The following is a 21,983-nucleotide window of genomic DNA, read 5'->3' on the forward strand; positions in this document are numbered from 1 at the left end:
TCGATCACCCTTGTGACTACAGATCATTCCATCTGTGTCGACCTACTGTGTCGATCACCCTTGTGACTACAAATCATCCATCAGTGTCGACCTACTGTGTCGATCACCCTTGTGACTACAGATCATCCATCTGTGTCGACATACTGTGTCGATCACCCTTGTGACCACAGATCATCCATCTGTGTCGACCGACAGTGTCGAGTAACCTTGATTAATACAGGTCGTCCATCTATTTGGTAATCGGTTCTATTCTGTTGTGGAACGGAGTAAATTCTTCGGTTTTGTTCTCCACGGTTGTCCTCATTATGAAGGGGGCTAAATGTTCGTCTCTTTTAAGAAAGTGGAACATAGAATGAAAATGTGAATAAAAGGAAGTATTAAGGTGTGCGAACACTATAAGAAGTGAAATTATGATTTTGGTATTTGAACGAGCGTTCCATGGAGGGACGACTCTGATGTTTATTGAATATTAAATTTTTAGTAAAGTATGAATGTGGATGAGTTAAGCCTCGCAGTCCATCCTGATGTTCCGTGAATACTATCTTCATGTAGAGGAAGTATGTCATGTGTGGGAACGGCAGGAGGTCCTTAGTCCATAAGTTAACATGGGCGACGTAAGAACGGACTGACCTCGAGTGGCAGCTGTTTGGTGTATCCCAGTTACTACACCACTCGGGTGCAAGGACGCTTGTAACTACACAGATTCATACAGTCCGGACGGTCGGTCTAGTCTTTATATATTTATGTTTTGGATGATGTTATATGTATTGAAGTTATGTGTTTTGTTTGAATAGAAATGTTGAAGTATGAATTTAAATTACTTAAGCTTACCCTTTCGTTATTCCTTGTGTTGTCATCTTGTTATGTACGTTCGTCCTGTCCTTGCAATGATCATCCGCGTGGATGTGAGCAGATGGTGATGCGTCCCTTGAAGAAATGCTAGAAGAAGAAAATTTGGAGGACGCAACTCTGGTGGATGTTGAAGTTAAAGCCGAGCCTTAGAGTGCTCGCTCGTGTGTTTTTAGTTTCGCTAAGTTTATTTTTGTGGACGTTCGGTTATAGTTTTGTAAAGCCGTTCGTCCTTGAATTCTTGTCTGGTTAAGTGTTCGTTATTCCTGTATCTTTATGCCATTCGGCTTTTAACGCTCGTCGGTTTTTGTAAGACTGCACTGTTTATTTGCTTAATGTAATTAATTCTGATTATGGTAATTACTATATTTTGGGATGTTACAGTTTGTTTTAGTCAAATTGATGCCACCTTGACCAATATCAAATTAAGCATAGAATATAAAGAAAAAAAAACTCTTGAACACAGTGAAACCCAGAATTTTAGTAGAAGTCACCAATTATGAATAATATTAAGAACTGTGAAGTAATTCATAATTTAAAGACTGTTTAAAATGTGTTTTTTTGAGTCTACATTGATCAAACTGCAGTTTCGAAAATTTTGAAAGAACAGCTCCATGTTGGTCCCGTTGCACGTCCACCTCGTACTGTGTCTATGGTACTAACAAACAGACACAATTTGTTCCCATTCGATGCAAATTAAGAGACCTTCAAGAACCTCCTTTGTGAAGACAAACAACTCATCGTTATATCTTTTGTCCTCATTTTAATCTTGCGGACAATTTTGGAGGAAAGGTTATTGTCACGTGTACAAATTGGCTACTGTCACGTGCACCAATGAGTCAGAAGTGGGAGCAAAATTTTGAGGGTTTCGTAAAATGACATTTTTTAAGTGGTCACCCACTTCACAATACTCTATATTAGGGGACTGCGTCTTCTCATTTTTATTGAATAAGACATTAGGGGTGTCTCACACCATGTGTAAAGATATCAATAAATAAGTATAGAATGTGAATACGAAACCTTTGAATATTAGATTTCATTTTAAAAAAACAGGCCACATATATCCTGCTGAACAAAAATTAAAAGTGGAGCATCTAATTACTTACATGTAATGACCCATAAATATTAATCTTGTTATTATCGTTTAATTAATATAAATATAATGTATAATCAATTATCCAAAAATTATATATCTTTTGAAGAAATATAAAGGATTTTTTATATAAATATATATTAATCTCTCCTACTTATATTTGAAGTCTTCCATAGACTCATCATCATTATTTACTGAGATTTTCTACAAAGACATTTACATGATGCCATTAAGTATATAATTTGAATATATATACAATCATTACAAGCGAACATTAAAATATCACAAAAAAAAAACAAAAGATAAGCTTATTTATATCATAATTTTTTATAAAGATTTAAATAATTTTTTGTAGTAACTATTAAGAATAATTGTTTTTCATTAGTCAATATACCGCATGTATAAGTTATACGGTCATAATTATCTATTAAAACTTTAACATGATTTAGACTTAATTATAGGAATAGTTATATATTAACTTGAATAATCGTGTCAGTCATATACTTGTTATGAATTTTCTCCACATTAAGTTTAACATCAACAACAACATTCCCTTTGTACGAAACTCACCTTTCTTATCCCAAACCACTATCATGATAGGGTTTATTTCTTTTCGTCACTACTAATTTTATAGGTTAGGAACTTCCCTCGACTCTTACTACCTAAACTTCATTCTTTACATAAGTATAAGAGTTTAGTAGAATTAAGATCACTTCACTCTTTGGATTAAAACTTAATACAAACGTACCTTGTTGAATATGACATTTCTCCTTAGAAATGATCATATTAATAAAATTCTTATAATCATAATATATTTGTATCACATGATCTTATAGATTTTTGATATTTAAGCTCAAATTCTGTTCATTCTCACACACACTCTCACTTAAAGAATTCTCCTACCATCTATTCGCATTAAATCATAAAAAGTCATCATAGAAAAGTTCATATCATATCAATCAAGTTGCAATCAAATATTAATCATTCAATTCATCCTTTAACATTAGACATCCATTAAATTAAAAAAATGAAATAAAAAAAAATTATAATGAAACCCATATCAAATACAATCATTTTTATAAGTTTAAGAATTTAAAGGAAAAAAAATCCTTTAAACATGTATGATTCTTGTATAATTATAATTATACTATATTATGCATTTATTTTTATTATATTAGTAATAATGATTAATATATAAATTTTAAATATATTATTCTCACTCTCCAAAAATTATTAGTCGAAACCACCGGTGGAAGAGACAGAAGAACATGAAAGTCTTTATAATATGAAATTACGTGCAAATCTTTAAAAATATAAATAAATAAATGAAGTGAGGTGTAAGATGATTTCACATTCATCTTATAAATGAAGAAATAAAAATTAAAAGCCATTACAGAGAAGAGAAACAGAAGCAAGTGGCCCGTACATAAAGTTTCTTGGTTTCGAAAATCCAAGAATTACACAGTAACACGTATTTCGTAGAGCAATTCATCAGAAAAATTAAGGTAAATCCCAATGGACTCTCCTTCAATCTTCAGTTCAGAATCTGATGAAGACTGTTGGATCATTCGAGTAAACGAAATCGTAAGTGAAACCCACCACTCAGTCTTGAAAAGAATACCTGTTTGCATATTCCATGTTCCCAAAACTCTGAGCTGTGGCAAGCCAGAAGCCTTTACTCCCCAATTTGTAGCCATTGGTCCATACACCCACTTTCGCCCTGAGCTCTATCCCATGGAAAGGATCAAGATTTTTGCTGCCAAAGCGGTTCTAGACCACTTCAAAAAACATGAACTCAAACAAGTAATCCAAGAATTCCGCGACACAGCAACCTTCATCCGTGCTAGTTACCACAAACACTTGTGCCTCAAAGATGAAACCTTGTTATACACCGTTGCCATTGATGCTTTCTTCTTGTTGAATTTCTTCCACAAGTATCTCAATGACAGACTATCTTGCTCTTTCATGAGAGGATTAGGAGACCAAACTGAGTTTCGTGGTCTGACACTAACCAAGGATGCCATCGTAAGGGACATCCTCATGGTGGAGAATCAAATTCCAATGTTCTCTTTGTTGAAGATCTTGCAGTTTGAAAGCTCCGAACCTACTCATTCTGTTCAAGAGTACTTGGGTTCGATGCTCTTGTCATTCTGTAAACAACACTCTCCACTTAAGTTAATTCACAGCCCCACATGTTCTGAAGCTGTATCAAAGCATTGCCATCTCTTGGATCTCATGTACCATTTGGTCGTCTCTAATGCCGTAAACTCTGAAACACCGATACCTGATCCAAGCGAAGGTATGTGTGGATAGAGAAATTTTATAAGATGATTCAAAACTAGGTCTCTATTAATCTTCACATCGGTGTTATTATTGTTATTATTTTCTTGTAAAAATTTGCGAGAATATGTTAGATAAACTTAAATTAGAAAAAAGGTGCTTTTGTAGTTTTGTAGGAGTCTTCTCAAATTCGCGTTTTTCCACACATACGGGTAGTTTATATTTTGTACTGTAGCAGCTTGGTTAAAATCTTGCTTGTTATTATTTTAGGTAGCAGCTCAGTTCTGTTAGGAGTTTTTGTTACGTTTTCGGTTGGACTGTAGCAATTCGACCAAGATATTTGGCCGATGTTATTTTGGTTTTTGCTTTAATTCTGTCCAATGTTTTTACGTCTGAACATGGCTGTTTAATTTCCATCACATTCATTAAATAATGTGGTATTAAAGATTAAAGCTCTATTCTTTGAGTGTTGAGTGTGAAAAAACAAAAAACAAAATGAGAGCTAGTGAATCAGTGAGTGTTTAAAAAAAGTGAGAAAGATGACAAAAGTTGTTAGCGGTATGACTTAGTCAATACTAGCGATCAATTATAATAATCAGTGCTTACATATAAATGTGTTATTGGGATTTCAAGACGTATGAGATATAATGAAGGTTGGGTACGATGAATTCGATGAGGAAGAACATCAGACAGTAACACATGTTGCCATGTTGAAGAAAATGCAAGTGAAAGTCAACATTGTATTTTCTCTACAATGTACTAGACGAGTCAGGGTTCGAAAAGATAGTGAATGCATCATCAGCAAATAAAGCCTGGGAGACTCTAGAGGTTGCCTACAAAAGTGAATATTGTGTGAGACAGGTCTGAACATGCTCTTAGGAGAGAGTTTGAACATTTAGAGATGGAAGAAACAAAGCTGGTTATCGAGTACATCACTCGGGTACAGAAGGTTGCTAATAAACTCGGTAGGAATGGAGAAGAGATGCCACCTAACTAGGTTATAGAAAAAATGTTGAGATCTTTGGCGGATAACTTCGAGGGCATTAACTGCATAATCGAAGAATCAAAGGACTTGTCAGTTCTCACAAAGGAAGAAGAAAGAGAAGGAACCTGATGATCAAACACTATAGATGAAATGCATTATGAACGAAACTCGCAACACTTAACGCTGAGGTTCTGGAGGCAGAGAACAAGGAAGTCTGCACAAATATAACCTGGCAGCAAAATTGGCATGGCCACTGTCGAGGAAGAGGTCGTGGAGGTCAGTTTAAAGACGTGTATAGTGCTTTGAATGTGAAAAACTCGACCACTATGCAACGAATTAATGCATATCAGGAAGCTATTATAATTGTGGGAAGGTCAACCACATAGCAAAATTTTGCCGAGTTGAAAAGAAAGGTAAAATATCCTTCTTACAAAATGCAGAAGAGATAGGAATTTTATTGTTATCAGAAAGCTCGAACAAGTTCATGATCAAGTTGTTCGAGGTAGTGCAAAAGGAGATCGAGTTGTTTGATGAAGAGACCGAGTTGTTTGATGCCAAACAGATACAAACCAAGTTGTTTGAGGATGAGAAATGTAAACCATGGTGTTTAAGGCCAAACAGATGAAGGCTGGGTTATTTGGAGTTGAGATGTTGAAGGCCAGGTAATTTGAGGACGAGAAGATGAACCATAGGTTGGATAAAGTCGAGCAGGTGGAGGCCGATCTATTGAGTGTCGAGTTGTCAAATATCCTAGCAAAGGAAATGGGAAACCTGGTAATAAAGGTGGAGAGCTCGGACGAAGTATTACCAAGCTATGGATTTGCTAGGCCAAGTTGTGACGAGCGTATGCTAGGGGATGCTGAGTTACTTGAGAAACCAACAGTACAAAGCCCCAAATTGGTTAAACAAAGTCTGGCGATATCGTTGAAGAGCTTAGCAACGTATTTAAATAGCTTGGCAATGAAATAGGAAAACTTGAAAATAAAGGTGGCGAACTCCAATGTAGTGTCGTGCTTGATATCAGGGTGAGGAGAATTCTACCAATTTTGTGTGGTACATGTATAATAGAACTAGCAATCATATGTGTAGAACTAAGGATTTCTTAGGTAGAGGCCATGTTCATGTCATTTGGAGATTATTTCAAAGTGGGAATAAAAAGGTGTGGAATAATTCGTCACATACATAAGGATAGGGGAGTTAGAGAAATCAGGGACATTTCCTATATTCTTGAGCTTAAGAACAATATTTTAAGCATGGGTCAGTTGATTGAAAAAGGTAAGTCAGTTTTAATAAAGGACTAGGTGTTATATTTGAAGGATAAGTATGGTTGTCTTGCGTCCGAATAGAAATGAAGAAAAATTGAATTTATAAAATGGAGTTGAAGCCCTTGTAGGAGACGTGTTTGGCTAGACATGAAAGAGGAAACTGTGATATGACACTTTCGGTTTGGACACCTTAACTTTGGAAGCTTGACTAAATGTTAAGGAGAGAACTAGTACTCGGACTACCCAATATAGAATTTGAGACAAAATTTTGTGAACAATGCATGCTTAGAAAATAGTCAAGAACAAAGTTTCCAAATTTGGCTATGTATAGGGTAGAAGAGCAACTCGATCTAGTACACACCGATCTGTGTGGACCAATTTCTCTTAGTTCATTGGTTATGATGAACAAGCAAAAGCAAGAGGTACGTTTTCATTAGTTATGATGAACAAGCAAAAGCAAGAGGTACGTTTTCATTAGTTATGATGAACAAGCAAAAGCCTACAAGTTGCCCAATCCATTTTCAAGCAAGACTCTAGTATGCAAGGATGTCTAGTCAGATGAAAATAGTGAATGGAATTGAACTGACTCGAAGGAAAAGTCTTCAGAAAGCATGATTTTTGGGGGAGAGACCTCAACAATCGTTAATAAGAGTTTGAATACACTACTAGGTGCAAAAGATCACATTTGAAAGAGTGAATGAGCATGATGATGAAGGAGATGAACCTATGCAGGCTAGATCTTGAAGTGTAAATGACATTTATAACTCCATTGATGAGGTACATGGTATGTCTAATGACAGGTGCAGAAGATGTAAAATTTGAAGAAGTCATGCTTAATGAAAGATGGAAGAAAACTATAGATGAGGAGATTAACTCAATTGAAAAAAGATGAAACATGGAAGTTGATACATTTACCAACATGAGCTCGGCCAATTGGTGTTAAATGGGTATACAAGAAGAAAATCAATGTAAAAGGAGAGGTGGGGTGCTACAAAGCCTAACTTGTGATGAAGGACTACAAGTAGCAAAAAAGAATTGACTACGATGAGGTATTTGCTCTAGTAACAAGGATGGAAACACTTCAACTATTATTTTCATTAGCAGGAACACAAAGTTGGAAGATACATCAGATGAATGTAAAGTCTACATTTCTGAATGAAGTTCTGGAAGAGGAAATGTATGTAGAACAACCTCTCAGTTAGATGAAAAAAGGCAAAGAAAAGAATGTGCTAAAGCTGAGAAGGCGTTGTATAGATTAAAGCAATCTCTGCGAACATGGAATGAAAGAATTAACGCCTATTTCAAGAAAAATGGTTATGCGCAATGTCTATATGAACGTGCTCTATACCTAAAGAAGGACATATCAGGTATGTTGTTTGTTGTCTTGTATGTAGATGATTTGATTTTTTTGAAAAGTAAAGCCGAGCTAGTTGAAGAATTTAAAGAAGTGATGAAGGTATTTGAAATGATTGATCTGGGCATCATGAGATATTTGGTTTGGAAGTGGATCAAAGCTCGACAAAGATCTTTGTGTCTTAAAGGATGTATATTGAGGATATACTGAAAAAGACAAAGATGATGAAGGGCAATTTAGTTTCCATTCCTATGGAACTTGACACGAAGCTATCAGAAAATGAAGAAGGGAATCTTGTTGATGCAAGTAGATATCAAAGCTTAATTGGGAGTCTTAGGTACTTGACAAACATAATGTTACACTTTACGATGAGTGAGAGTTACAAGCCATTTTATGGAAGAGCCAAGGTATTCTAATTGGAAAGCACAGAAGCAAATACTATGGCATGTAAAGGAAACTCTATTTTTTGAATTAATGTACATTAAGTCGGACATCTATCGACTTAGTGGGTACTCAAACAGTGTTTGGTGTGGAGATGTGGTTGACTAGAAGAGCACAGAGATGTGGATGACTAAAAGAGTACGATTGGTTATGTTTTCTTCATAAGAACTACAACATTTACTTGGCTCTTAAAGAAATAACTCATTGTAACACTATCAACGTGTGAAGCTGAGTATGTGGTAGCATCCCAGAGAGTTGTTCGGCATACAATCTGGCTTAAAAACTTGTTACAAAATTTGGAGATTATGCAATAAGAGAAGGTATTGATTCGAGAGGACAATAGATCATTGATCGAGCTAATAAAGAACCCAATAAATAATGAAAGAAGCAACTCGTAGGAATCTTTTATTTCCACATTCACGTTTCTTCCACTGATCTGGATAGTTTATATTACATACTGTAGCAGCTAGGTTAAAATCTTAATTGTTATTATTTTACTGTAGTAGGTCGGTTCTAGCAACTCGACCACGACAATTGGTTGGTTTTATTTTCGTTTCTGTTTTCATTCGGTCTAGTACTATTGCGTCTATACACGACTATTTAATAGCCTTCACATTCAATGAATTGATAGTGCAACCAGATTAAGTTTCTTCTTTGTGCAATGCATTTTAATAGAATCATGGAGACATCAGTGATGTTGGACTACCTAGCTAATTATTTTCGTGGTAATATTCACTCTACCACAGGTACTTCTTCAGCAGTCCAGAAAAGCTCAAATTATGAAGCCATAGCAATTTCCTTTAAGAAAGTTAAAGGTGTATTAACATGGACAGTAGGCTCTTTGAAGAAGCTGAAGGACGTGAATATTCCTCTAGGGAAACCCTTTAAACGACAACTAGATCGAGTAATAAAAGTGTCCTGTCAACTTGATACTCTTTCATCTCATCCAAAACTTTCTGAAGAAGAAGAAGAAGAAGAAGATGTAGCTCCTATGATTATCAACATTCCTTGTGTGCGTGAACTTCATTCAGTCGGGGTTTGTTTCAAACCTGTGGAAGGTGGCAACATGGCCATTGAATTTGACGAAACAAAGGGCATATTTTACCTCCCTGTGGTGAAACTGGACGTGAACTCTGAAGTGATAATGAGAAACCTTGTGGCTTACGAGGCCTTGACCCAACCAGACTTTCTCATCTTCACGAGGTACACAGAACTGATGAGGGCAATCGTAGACACTGTGAAAGATGTGAAGCTGCTGATGAAGGCAGGGATCATAGAGTCAAGTAGCAGTCTGAGTATGGAAGAAACTGAGGAACTATTCAACGGAATGAGCAAATCCATTGGACCCACCAAAGCACACAAGTTAGATGAGACTATTAAGAAAGTGAACAAGTACTACCATGATAAGAGGAAGACCAACCTCTTCAAGGCCTCAACAGATTATGTTTACAGATCATGGAAGTTCTTCACACTTCTTGCCACCTTTGTTCTCTTGGCCATGACGGCTATTGAAACGTTTTGCGCAGCTTATGATTGTCATAGGTATTTTGCACCCCAATGATGTTGTCATTTTCTTGTCTACTTTTGCTAGAGCATGGCTGGGAGTGTATCATGTTTCTGTAAAATAAAAAGTACAGCTGAAGTAAGACCTTCATAGAATGTTATAATGTATGTTTGATGTGTTACCCAATTGAAACCATCTGTACCATCTGTTATGGTTTCGGGTGTATAATGTTTCTGTAAAATTAAGTACAGTTTAAGTTATACTTTCATTCGATCGATGTTGTATTGATTAGTTATGCAACTGAAACCATCTATTATATGATTTATATTTTAAAAAAATTTCTTTTAACAACTTTTTTGACCATTTTTTTTACAATTTTTTTGACAGTTTTTTTTACAACAGGTACCAGTTTATGATTGATCTGTTTAAATATATCGACCAATAAAATAATAACGATTATTCATCGTGAAAAAAGTTTTTTAAAACAAGTTAACATATCAGGATCTTATATTTTATCTTTCTTATTGTACTCCAGATGTCCGAGATTTTAGCCAATTACAATCCATGATGATATTTTAACAACTAAAAGTCAACAACTTTTTAACAATGACAAATGTCAAAATTTTATTGGTTTATTTTAAATATTTTTAAAAAAATATTTTAAATTCAACAATGAAAAACTGTCACTTAAACAATTGTCAAAATGTTGTTATAGAAAGTTATTAAAAGAAAGTTTTCCTTAACTATGATTGGAAGTTGACTGAACAAACTCAATTAGTTTGGGTTGTCTATTGTTTAATAAACTTGATTCATAAAAAAAAAATGTGTTGAATTATACAAAACTATGTTAATTAAATAAATGAGCTACATTTTGGTCACCAAATATCACTTTCTGAAATGAGAGTTTAAAATATAGAAATATTATATCATGTTTATTATGGACGTAAAACTTAATATGGCTAAAATTTACCTTTGATTGTGAGTTATTTATCACTTTAAAAAAAATCCAGATTGGCATCTAAAAATATTTAAAGAAGTAAAACCTCAATTTAAAATATATAAATGAGTCTAATTTTATCTTAAATATTGAATTTTGTAAAATTAAATTATATTTAAAATATATTTTTTAATATTAATTATACAAACTTTGTATAATCTCTTTTACACGAAAGTTGGACCATGAAGCACAAAGAATTAACGTCAAAGAAGTTAACGTGTTAAAGTATGTTTAAATTTATGCAGAAAAACAAAGTTCTGTCACAACCATTATATCGACAATTCTTTTTTTTTTTCTTTTCTCCTTCAGAAACTAATGGAAGAAATTGTTTTTATTTAAAACTTAAATAAATTTTATAATAATTATATAAAATAAATTTAATGTGAAAACATCATAACTCTTTTCAACTTATCGAATAAATATTTATAGTAAAAGTCATGTTATGTTATTCTTAGTATAGAGGACCAACAAGTCGTTCGAAAGGAATATATATAACATGTAAAACTAAGGAGACATTACAGACGTTATAACTGAGAAGATGATAAGAGCTTGAAAAGGGATGCGTAGCTGAAAAGCAATGGTCAGAAGAGAACGTTATAGCCAAGTGAGATGTGAATACTATAACTCTAAACCAATCAACACATTATGAGATGTGTTGATATCAACTAGAAGGTATCAGGTGCGAATCTTCCAAAACTATTCTAATTAACCAAATATGATTCTCAACCTTAGATTAATCTTCTAACCAATAGTTAATTAGATGGATATAATATACAATTTAAATTTAAGTCCAATCAAACCCAAATTGTGTTTGACTCACAAATTTATAACAATATATAAAATAATTATGTAGAATTATTTTCAATCAATTGAGGTCATTATATTATGTTGTAAAATAATTTAAATGTATTAAAATCGAGTCGAAGAAAAAATACAAATAGAAATAATATATTAATATAAAAATAAAATAATTTTTTATTTTTTATTTTTAAAATAAAATTTGAATATTTTTACTCCTTTGTTTCTAGATCATGCTATCCTCGACTACTGGAAAAGATAAGCTTAGTTCAAAAGTTTTTTGTTTGAGAGTTTAATATGAAAATATTTTAAAAGATATTTTTTTTAAAATAAACTTTTAGCCTCAATTATTTTTATAACCGAAGCAAAAAAGGGTTTATTACAATAATTTTTCTCACAATCGTTGTTATAGACCCTTAAAATTAAATAATTATATTAAATCAGATATAATCTATTATCTCAATTGTTTGTAGAATCGAGACAAAAAAAGTTTATGATAATGATTCTTCTTACAATTGTTGTCATAGACCTAATTTTTTTTCTAACGATTTAGTATTTTGATTTTTTTAGCCGAAGCATAATCTGAACTTTTTTACTTCGATTTATAACCAAGTAAAAAATCTTCTATTTTTACTCATTTTAACCCATTTTAATACGTATTGGTTATAAAATCGCTGTCGATGTTGAAAACAACCTTGTTGCACTTGTAATATAATTTTTGTATTTCTTTTTATTTAAATATTTCATATACATTTTTAGATGTTTTGGATAATTTTTTTAGTATTCTCAAGCTTCATATTGAAAAATACAGGCGTTATAATGCTTCTAGTTATGATGAGTGAGAGAGATGGAGAAAAAAAGAAGAATATTAAGGAGAAAGAATTCAAAGAAGTTGAGAGAAAAAAAGAAATAACAGAGAAGTAGATGATAGGAAAAAAATTAAAGAGAAAATGAGAAAGAAAAAAAGGAAAATAAAGATATGGAGTTGAGAGAAAAAAAAATATAGAAAAATGAAATTAAAGAAAAAAAAAGAAAATTAGAAAAAAAAAGGTGATTATCAAAGAGAAAAGATAAAAAAAATGTGTGTTATAATAGTATAAATATTGATGTTTTATCTATTTCAATAATTAAATAAGAGTTTTTTAGGAAATGTCCCAATAACAAATCATTTAATAATTAACCTGTTTATAAGAACTTTATTTCTGAGATGGAAAACTAATAAAATGATGACATTTAATCTAAGTTTCAGGCTTTTCTCGAAGATAGTGTGCTCATGACATGACAAATGTCGTTATAAAAAGAGAAAATAATATGATTAAGATAATTTCGGATTTTCTTACCAATTTTTCTTATATTTTTAGTTAAGAAAACCAAAGACTATAAAAATGAAAAGAATAAAGAAAGTGAATTGATTTGACTAATAAGTCTAATAAGTCTACGAAAATACATTATCTAAAGGCATTTTCTATACGTTGACCAAGAGATGAGCATAATTTGAAAATAGAAGTCTGTTTCTGCAGGATTTAGAACTCTAATCCAAAACATTCAAAGTTGTCTGTTTCGATGTCCAGTTGTGTTGTCTTCTCTCTTCTCCTTGCCCAAGCTGCGGGAGAGGGTGCCTGCAAAAGACACTCCGACGCTCAAGTCAGTGACCTCGCGTAGTAATCTTGTAATCAAGATTAGTTATCAGAGCTCGAAGTTCAGTTCAAGTGACCTGTGTCCTTTGCCAAACAAATATTTATAAATTATAATGAGTTTACCGTTAGGTCTGACTCATTAACCACCAATGAATGACAATATTAATTGTCAATAAATGAAAATTATTTTCATTAACTCCCTGACAGTTATTACTATTGATTACCTTAACGGCTCTTTTTCGGTCGGCCGACTCTTCTGCACCTTTACCATTTGGTCAGCTATGAGCCCATAGTAACAATATTGAACAGTGATGTGTTCGTTTTTCTGCATTGCAATGTTAAAGGTGGCACACATGCACCATATCATGCCTCAGATTGCTTACACGATCGACAGTGGTGTCTATTGCTATATTTAGCATGAAAAATAAGAAAAAGAGAGGTTTCTGCATAAATATATCACCAATTTAAAATAATTTAAAATATATAAATATATAAATAGACTTTGGAATGCACATAGACTTTTTAAACATTATATAACAAAGGGATTCACGTTGTCATCAGATAAAAATCCAATCTATCACATAAAATATTATAATTAATTAAAGCTTAATATTATTGTTGGTCCCTATTTTCGTCAATTTTATTCGATGTGGGACTTATTTTCTTCGAATGTTGAATGTAGTTTCTTATTTCATAATTTATATTCAATTTGGTCTTTTTGGCTGACGACGTTTAAATCGTTAACGATATAGTATTCATGTCAGCCATCAGTAAATGAGTTGTTAGTTTCTTTTATATACGTGATAAATTAAAAGGAAATCTGGTATTTAAAAGTGATATTTGAAAGTTGCAAATTAAACTCTATTATCACCGCATCGTCACCATGAACTTCCCACCTCCTCCGCCCACCTCCTTCTTTTCATCGCGCAAGGAGATATTTGTCTCCTTCCTTTCATAGCAGCGACGTCTCTGCGGTGCGAAGTGGTAGAGTATTTCCCTTTGAAGTAACCCGCGAAGGTGGACATAGTTTGGGTGCGAACAATGTCGCGGTGGCTGGCAAAGGCAGCAGTGATGTGTTGCGAGGGGTACCGACGACGGCAATAGAGGGAATCGTGGTTCCAATCTTGTAATTTAGGGTTTTTGATCTTGTTTTCTGATTTGGGAAATTTGAGTTCCGTTATGTTTCTGCGTTTCATATTAGGGTTTCAAATTGGAATTTGAAATTGGTTTGTTGTTTTGAGAAGTCCTTGTGTTCTTGATATTCTGGTTTAGAAATTTCATGTGTTCTTGATGCTCATCTACAAATTGTTGATGCAATTTGGGGGTTAGTGTTTTGAATTTGACATTTGTGTTTTTGTGTTCTATTTCTCGCGATTTGGGAGATAGGGTTCCAACAAAACTACTTTCAAATACTAAATTTCCTTTTAGTTTACCACGTATATAAAAAAAACACTACAAAAAAAATAATTATTACATACTGATAATTATATATAGATTTTGATCTGTATGTGTAACATGAAAATTATATACAAATATTATATACGGATCTTAAAAATAAAATTATATACAAATATTATAGATAGATTTTATATACGAATATATCCATATATAAATTTCGTATGCATTTTTCGCGCCTGGTGGCGGGAGAGTTTTCTAAGGATAATATTCGTACGTAGGTATAAAAGCAAGTCTTACCCACCAATGATACATACGGATCTGAAAATTAATTTTATTTTGAAAAGATTAAAATTATATTTCATTAATTCCAAGCTTGTTTGGTGGAACAGTCGCTTTGAGCTGTGTTCTCTCAAATCTTTCTCGATCCCTAGCTCTGCATTCTCCACTAATTGTCCCAAATGTCTCTGCAACCCTAACTTTAACTCTCCACTCTCTACGCACTGATTCTCTTAAATGTCTCTGCAACCCTAACTTCAACTCTTCACTCTCCACGCACTCTCCACTCTCCACGCACTGATTCTCTCAAATCTCTCTCGAACCCTATCTTCAACCATCCACTCTCGACGCATTGAAACTCTCATCTCTCGAACGCACTGAAACACTCGAGCTGTGTTCGTGCGAAAAACCTTTTGAGGAATCTCCTTGTGCCTCGTTGAGGAATCTTGTTCAGCACCTTCGTTTCACCTCCGTGGTTCGGTGGCGGTCTTCGTTAGGGTGACGCTAAGACCTTCATCTGGTAAGTAATCCTTTCTTCCTTAATTTTCGTAGTAATCTCTAATGCTAGTATTGCGTAAAATCGAAAAAGGGTCGAACCCTAATCTGTGTTTAATTCATTCGGGTTACCCGCAATAATTCGTTAATAAGCATGAAAGATTTTAGAATTAGGGATTTACTAGTTTTTATCTTCTGAATCCACAGCCACAACCACCGCCATCGCCACTGCCACCGCGAGGCTTGGATAGAATCGGAGCAACCATAGCAGCAATCATGTAAGTGCAAAGCAATAACTTCAACTTTGATGTTTCAATTCCACTCGCGTCAATATTATTGTTAGGGTAAATATTTAGAACGATGTTGTGTCGATTTCCTTTGATGCTATGATCATTGTATGTTTAAACATTTTCGAATGCTATATTTGAGATTAGGACGATGATTAGTAGGATAATAAGGTTAGATGTATACCGTGGGAACGTAGATTTTTTTTCTCTATTACCGAGTAATATGATAAGCAATACTTTACTTTTTTTGGATGTTATGGGTTTGATTTTGAATTTCTTAATTTGACATCTGAGTGGGTTCAGCTTAGTTTTGTTAGATTGTAGAGATTTGATTTTGGTGAGGAGGGTTTTTCCTTTTTCAAATGAATGCATTTTTTTCATTTACTTTCAACTGTTTGGATGCTAGACGTTTGAGTTTGACTTTCGAACTCCGAAAAAAATTATGAATTATGGGGAGCTTTGGGGAAGTTAACGCTTGTGTTATGTTGTGGAGGTAAAGGTAATTGTTTATGTGCCAGTTTGGTTCAGTAGATACGAACTTATCCATGGTAGAGTTGGTCAGATGAACATTCAGTTTTTTGTGCTTTTGTCATGTTTATATTCTGCATTTTAAGGTAGTCTTGTAAAGTTATTCTGAGAAATTTCAAATGTTATGCTTTGAATTGTGATTAAGAGTTATGTAATTTTTATGATTGGAATTGATAGAACTGAAAAGAGGCTCTTGATAACAAAATTTGGTTTGCTAGATGTTGTGAACTAGAAATGTGAAAATGTTTTATTGATTAGTTAGGTTGAACCGGATGAGTGAAGGGTCATGAAGGGGCTATGTGCTTTTCTAATATCATGACGTGGACAATAGTAGTGATAAAAACTGGTTCAGAGGTTGAGTGGATATGAATATTGTTGATTGATGAAAAGAAAGAACACAATTTTTCTGGATATTTGAGAGATCCAGGACTCTACTTTGCTGCAGTACCGACTCTCCAATTGACTTCCCACTCCTCTCAACACCTCTCCCTATTTATAGGCAACACCGTTTATGTCTCTTAACTATTCTAGCTCTCAACTACACAAGCCTAATTAGTTTAGGTGAATAGCCTGAGGCTGCTGGCAGAGCTGACCCCACCCAGCAACTCAAAATAGATTTCACTCCTCCTAGATTAAACACAAATATTTGAATGCTCCAATGCTCTTCCTGCACACATGTCTCCTCTTTCTCTTAAACCTCCCCATTCTGTTTTATCCACTCTTCCCCTCCTCTTTCTCTTTCTTTCTATTTCTTGCTACCCCTCTCTATTTCTCTCATCTATCTCACCCAAATTTCTTGAGTGAAGTTTTCCTTTGGAAATGTACCCTTCATACATTCAGACAGTAAATCTGGGATAGAACACTGCCAGATAGAAATGATTATTATACCTTCATACCAGGTACTTGATCTTTTTCTATTATTATTCTTTTCCTTATTATACTTGTCGGTTCCATTTTCTTTCCATTCAGTTCTTTTATAATTTTTTGAGGTGCCTGCTGATAGATACAAAAAAACTATATTAAGGTCATTATAAATAACAATATATGCACATTATAGTTAGTGAAACTTTTAAGAAAATATAAGGTTCTTTTAAATTGTCGGAATGTAAAAGGTTTATTCCAGGAATCTATGATAAATTAAATGTTTGTAACAGTTGTTTCTACATTTCCATTTTGTGCTTGGGATTTGTAACATTTGTTAATGCATGAATTACAGTTGGAAAAACTGATTTCTTATTGACCAAGTCCTACCCTTGTTGCATTTCAGGGATGGTTGTAAAAATTTTCTATCTCTATAGAAAAGAAAGCATGAAAGTGGCCAATGGCTTGAAATTGAAGCTACCGAAGTCACACCCAATCGTGTTGACACCTGTGCAGTTAATGCTTTTGGTATATATATTACACTTTTATTCCATTATTCACCATTAAATTGACTTTGTGTAAAATATATATTGACTTTGTGACTGACATGCATTCGGTATTTCAGTTCTTTTTCCAATCCTTTTTTGCTTAACTTAGTGCCACCATTTTATAACTGCCATGATATTTGCATTGCCATAATTGAGATACTTTTTAGTATAAACTTTTGAAATTAACTTTTGTTTTTTGGTTCAACAAATTATGCAGCACCAGAGTTCACTAGTAATTCAATTGAGATTTCCATTTTATTCTTAGCCTTGCCATTAGTGGGGGTCAAAACTTCCCCATTTTGTTTTCTTAGTATCTTGTTTTTGACTTGAAGATTTGACTTCTTTTGAGCCCTGCTTCTTCTTTTCTGTGCTGGCAGTCTTCTGCCCAGGTACACCATTTGCCTTCAAGGGTGGTTTCTTGGTTGGTCCAGATTTTGCTTGACTTGGAAAAACCTTTGGCTGACTTACTCAAGCAGATGCAAGACGTTCAATGATGGAATTCCTGATGACTGGTTTGTCCAATTTCTTAGTCTCCTCATTGGATGAATGTATCTTAGGATTCCCTTTCTTTGCAGAAGTCAAGGAAGTCTTGGTTTCAATTTCAGTCTTCTTAGAAGCATTTCTTTCAGTAATTCTTTTCTGCATCTGAATCATCATATCCTCCTTTCTCTTTCTATTTTCCTCCTTCTACAAATAAAAGAGGACAATAGATGTGAAAAATTATCGGTAAGAAAATAAGGCACTGCAACAATTAAATTATCGTCATTTGCATCCTCTTTTGTTTTTTAAATTATCCATTTATATTAAAAAAAACAAACTCAATTAAAATTTCCTCGTACTCCATCAGTAATACAAAAAAAAGGAATCAATATTATTGTCGATTTTTTCATATTAAAAAAATGTTACACAAAGAGCTCATTGAAAGTTATATATAAAAAAATGAGGAAAATTGTCTAAACTTATTAAAAGAGCTCATTGTGGATTTTTTTCATATTAAAATAATATTACACAAAGAGCTCACTGAAATTTATATATATAAAAATAAAAAATAAAAATTTCAAATGGTCGAGGAAAATTGTCTAAACTTCTACATTTTTTATTTATAAATAAATCCTAAAATCGTGGTACCAAACGCAAACCAAAACTGAAATATAAACTCAGAAAGTTGCATCAGAATGAAGAAGACATAGATTTGTGGCACGAAAACAAGAGCTTTTATTAATCTCCTTACACAAGGAACAAAGCCTGAAAGGGCTTCATCCATTTTAGAGAGAGCTTACATAAGACTTGTTCATTAGTTATCCCAGTCATCATCACGACTGGACTTGCAAGGTTCATAGCAGAAGTCGTTTATGTCAGTACAAAAACACTTTGCAGGAATGGAATATGTGCAGGCACATGATTTGCAAGCTGAATGGCACGAATTGAGCCTTATGTCTGAACAGCGGCATTTGGGAGGCATTGATTTTGTGCATGAGCATTGATCACAGCATGGTTTTGAAGATTCAGAGGGCTCATCGGTTGTTTCATCATGATGACCACTTTTGATGAGTTGGCCTTGCTCGGACAGCTTCAAGCTAGCAGTACAAGTCCCCAGAAGGAGAAGTAGCATGAAGCACGCCTTAAGCACCATTGTGTTGTTCTTGCTGTGAAAAGGCCTCTCGAGTGGGTTATTTATATAAGAATATTTGCAGATGGAACAAGCCCTGACTGAATTATGGAGCATTGAACAGTGATGTGTTCGTTGTTTTCTGCATGGCAATGTTAAAGGTGGCGCGCATGCACGATATCGTGCCTCAGATTGCTTACACGATTGCTAGTAGTGTCCCTTGCTATATTTACCATGAAAAACAAGAAAAGGTTTATGAAATTTTACATATATAACATCAATTTTTGACACCATTCTACCATTTTTGTGATAGTTTTTTATTGTTCATTTCAAATATACGAATAATAAAATAATAACACATGATTATTGTAAAAAAATTAAAAAAATTGTTACCGTATCTTCTTTGAAAATATTACATATATGACACGGCATATAGCAATCGTGTAAGCATACTGAGACATGATATCGTGCATGCGTGCCACCTTTCAGATGCAATGCAGAAAGCAACAAACCGATAACTATTCAGTGTTCCATCTGGAAATTTTATATAAACAACCCTCGTTGGGACTCTTGTATCTTCACTGCATAAACAAAATTTAGAAGTTTGAACAAGAAGATGATGGTGCTAAAGGTGTGTGTGTTGGTACTTTTCCTTGTAGGGGTTACTGCTGCTGGCATGGATCTGAAACACCTGAGAAGTGTTCATCATCATGACTCAAGCGATGAGCCTTCTGAGTCTTCAGAACCATGCTGTGATTTATGCCTCTGCACTAAATCAATACCTCCTCAGTGCCAATGTGCAGATATTCGGTTGAATTCATGCCACTCGGCTTGCAAATCCTGTATGTGTACACGATCAATGCCAGGCCAGTGTCGTTGCCTTGACACTCATGATTTCTGTCACAAACCTTGCAAGTCCAGGGATAAAGATGATGTCTAAGAAAAAGGAAGATGAACTCTCTCTCTCTCAGATGAACAAAGCCCTTCAGTTTTGTTTGTTGTGTAAGGGAAGACATAATAAAAGTTGGAATAAAAGCTAGTGTTTTATCATTATGCTGTGTGTTCGAATGAAAACTATCATAAACAATGCTTTGTGCTTTTTTACATATTCCTTGCTTTTAGGATTTTCAATTAAGCATAGTTTCAAATTGAAAAATCATTTTCATATCTCCTAAATGCAACTTGGTACGAAGCAATTAAAGAAACGAACACTTGGAGAAAAGTTTTAGGTTCTTAGAATCGACTATCACTCTAACTTAACCAACGACAACAATCAATTTGTGTGATGGTGCATTCAAATAATAGATTATATTTAATTTTTTATACTTTTGGGAAGTTTACTGTGATGCTTTACAATAAATTTTTATATTTTGATAACTTTTTTAGATTTTATCCTGCGAAAACCTGAAAATTTATAAATATTTTCTAAATACTAAATATTTTTCTACAGTGATCATTTTTTATTTATATACTCTCATTTTGTCATATTTTTAATTAACGTATAAAATCAATTTTGTTTATATTTTAAATTAGTTGCATATTTAGTTAACTTACAAAATCAATTTATATATTTTAATGGTAGCTTATATTTATATATTTTAATTTGGTTATTTTTTAGTTAACCGATGGCTTCTTTTATTTATTTGTATAATTAACGTGATATCGTCGATATAAAAGAATAAAAATGGTTGCGCACTCCAATATTGTTATCGGCTAAGCCAATATGTTTACCGGCCGAGAGAACTTCTTAAGATCAATCAAACAAAGTAATTAATACTGTAATAAAATAATCTCAACAATCATTCATATACATTTCTCCATAATTTTGTCCATACAATCATTCATTTGATTTATATTTATAATTTTTCATTTAATTTATATTTATATTTGTTCTTTTATAGTTTTTATTATAATTTTTCATTTAATTTATATTTATATTTGTTCTTTTATAGTTTTTATTAGGGTCGACCTAATTATAGTACAATTCTTTTCAAACTTGCGGTCGGTATGTACAAGTTCCCAGAATGAAGCACACCTTTAGCACCATTGTGTTGTTCTTGTTGTGAAAATGCGTCTCAAGTGGGTTATTTATATAAGAATATATTTGCAGATGAACAAGGCCCTGGCTGAATGGAGCATATTTGTTTTCGCAGGATTTAGAATCTTAATCCAAATTGTTCTGATGTTTAGTTGTTTTGTCTTCTCTTTTTTCCTTATCAAGTCGTGGGAGATGGTGCCTGCAAAAGACACTCTGACGCCCAAGTCAGTGACCTCGCATAGTAATCTTGTAATCAAGATTAGTTATGAGAGCTCTAAGTTCAGTTCAAGTTACCTGTTTCATTTGCCGCCAGACAAATATTTATAAATTATAATGAGCTTACCGTTAGGTCTCACTCATTAACCACCAATGAATGACAATATTAATTGTCAATAAATAACAATTATTTTCATTAACTCCCTGACAGTTATTACTATTGATTACCTTAACGGCTCTTTTTACCGATCAATTAATTAACCGAGAGGTATCATCAGTCGACCAACTCTTTTGCACTTTACCGGTCGACTATGAGTCCATAGTAACATGATTTAGAAGAAAATTGATGAACGGAAGTTTAAGTAGTTGGAGTAAATAATTGCTTATGCGAATTTCTATTATTTTAATGTAATTGTCATTATTTATCTAACTAAATAAACAATTGTTATGACATGACTATTTATGTTTTATAATATTTTTATTTCTTGTTATGTGAAAATGTCTTACTATTAATCTTGAGAATG

The 21,983-nt window shown here is 33.4% G+C and overlaps 1 protein-coding gene and 1 long non-coding RNA gene across 4 annotated transcripts; both read left to right on the forward strand.

The window, feature by feature from the left end:
• Positions 1–3,285: 3,285 nt before the first annotated feature.
• LOC108344932 (putative UPF0481 protein At3g02645) lies at positions 3,286–10,048 on the forward strand. Its single transcript, XM_017583471.2, has 2 exons — positions 3,286–4,241; positions 9,014–10,048. Exons 1-2 carry the CDS (start codon positions 3,458–3,460, stop codon positions 9,826–9,828), a joined length of 1,599 nt encoding a protein of 532 aa, XP_017438960.1. The 5' UTR covers positions 3,286–3,457; the 3' UTR covers positions 9,829–10,048.
• Positions 10,049–14,941: 4,893 nt separating this feature from the next.
• On the forward strand, positions 14,942–21,334 carry LOC108344699 (uncharacterized). 3 transcript variants are annotated; one of them, XR_001833569.2, is made up of 5 exons: positions 14,942–15,397; positions 15,580–15,650; positions 16,446–17,086; positions 17,455–17,576; positions 17,974–18,880. It is a non-coding gene; the product is annotated as an uncharacterized LOC108344699 (long non-coding RNA). The 3 variants fall into 3 exon arrangements; XR_008244702.1 differs by lacking the exon at positions 16,446–17,086 and adding an exon at positions 21,316–21,334 and having other exon boundaries at positions 14,952–15,397; positions 17,974–18,108; XR_001833568.2 differs by lacking the exon at positions 16,446–17,086 and having other exon boundaries at positions 14,954–15,397.
• The last annotated feature ends 649 nt before the right edge of the window (positions 21,335–21,983 follow it).

This window comes from Vigna angularis, chromosome 8, assembly GCF_016808095.1.
Source record: "Vigna angularis cultivar LongXiaoDou No.4 chromosome 8, ASM1680809v1, whole genome shotgun sequence".
Classification (NCBI taxonomy): domain Eukaryota; kingdom Viridiplantae; phylum Streptophyta; class Magnoliopsida; order Fabales; family Fabaceae; genus Vigna; species Vigna angularis.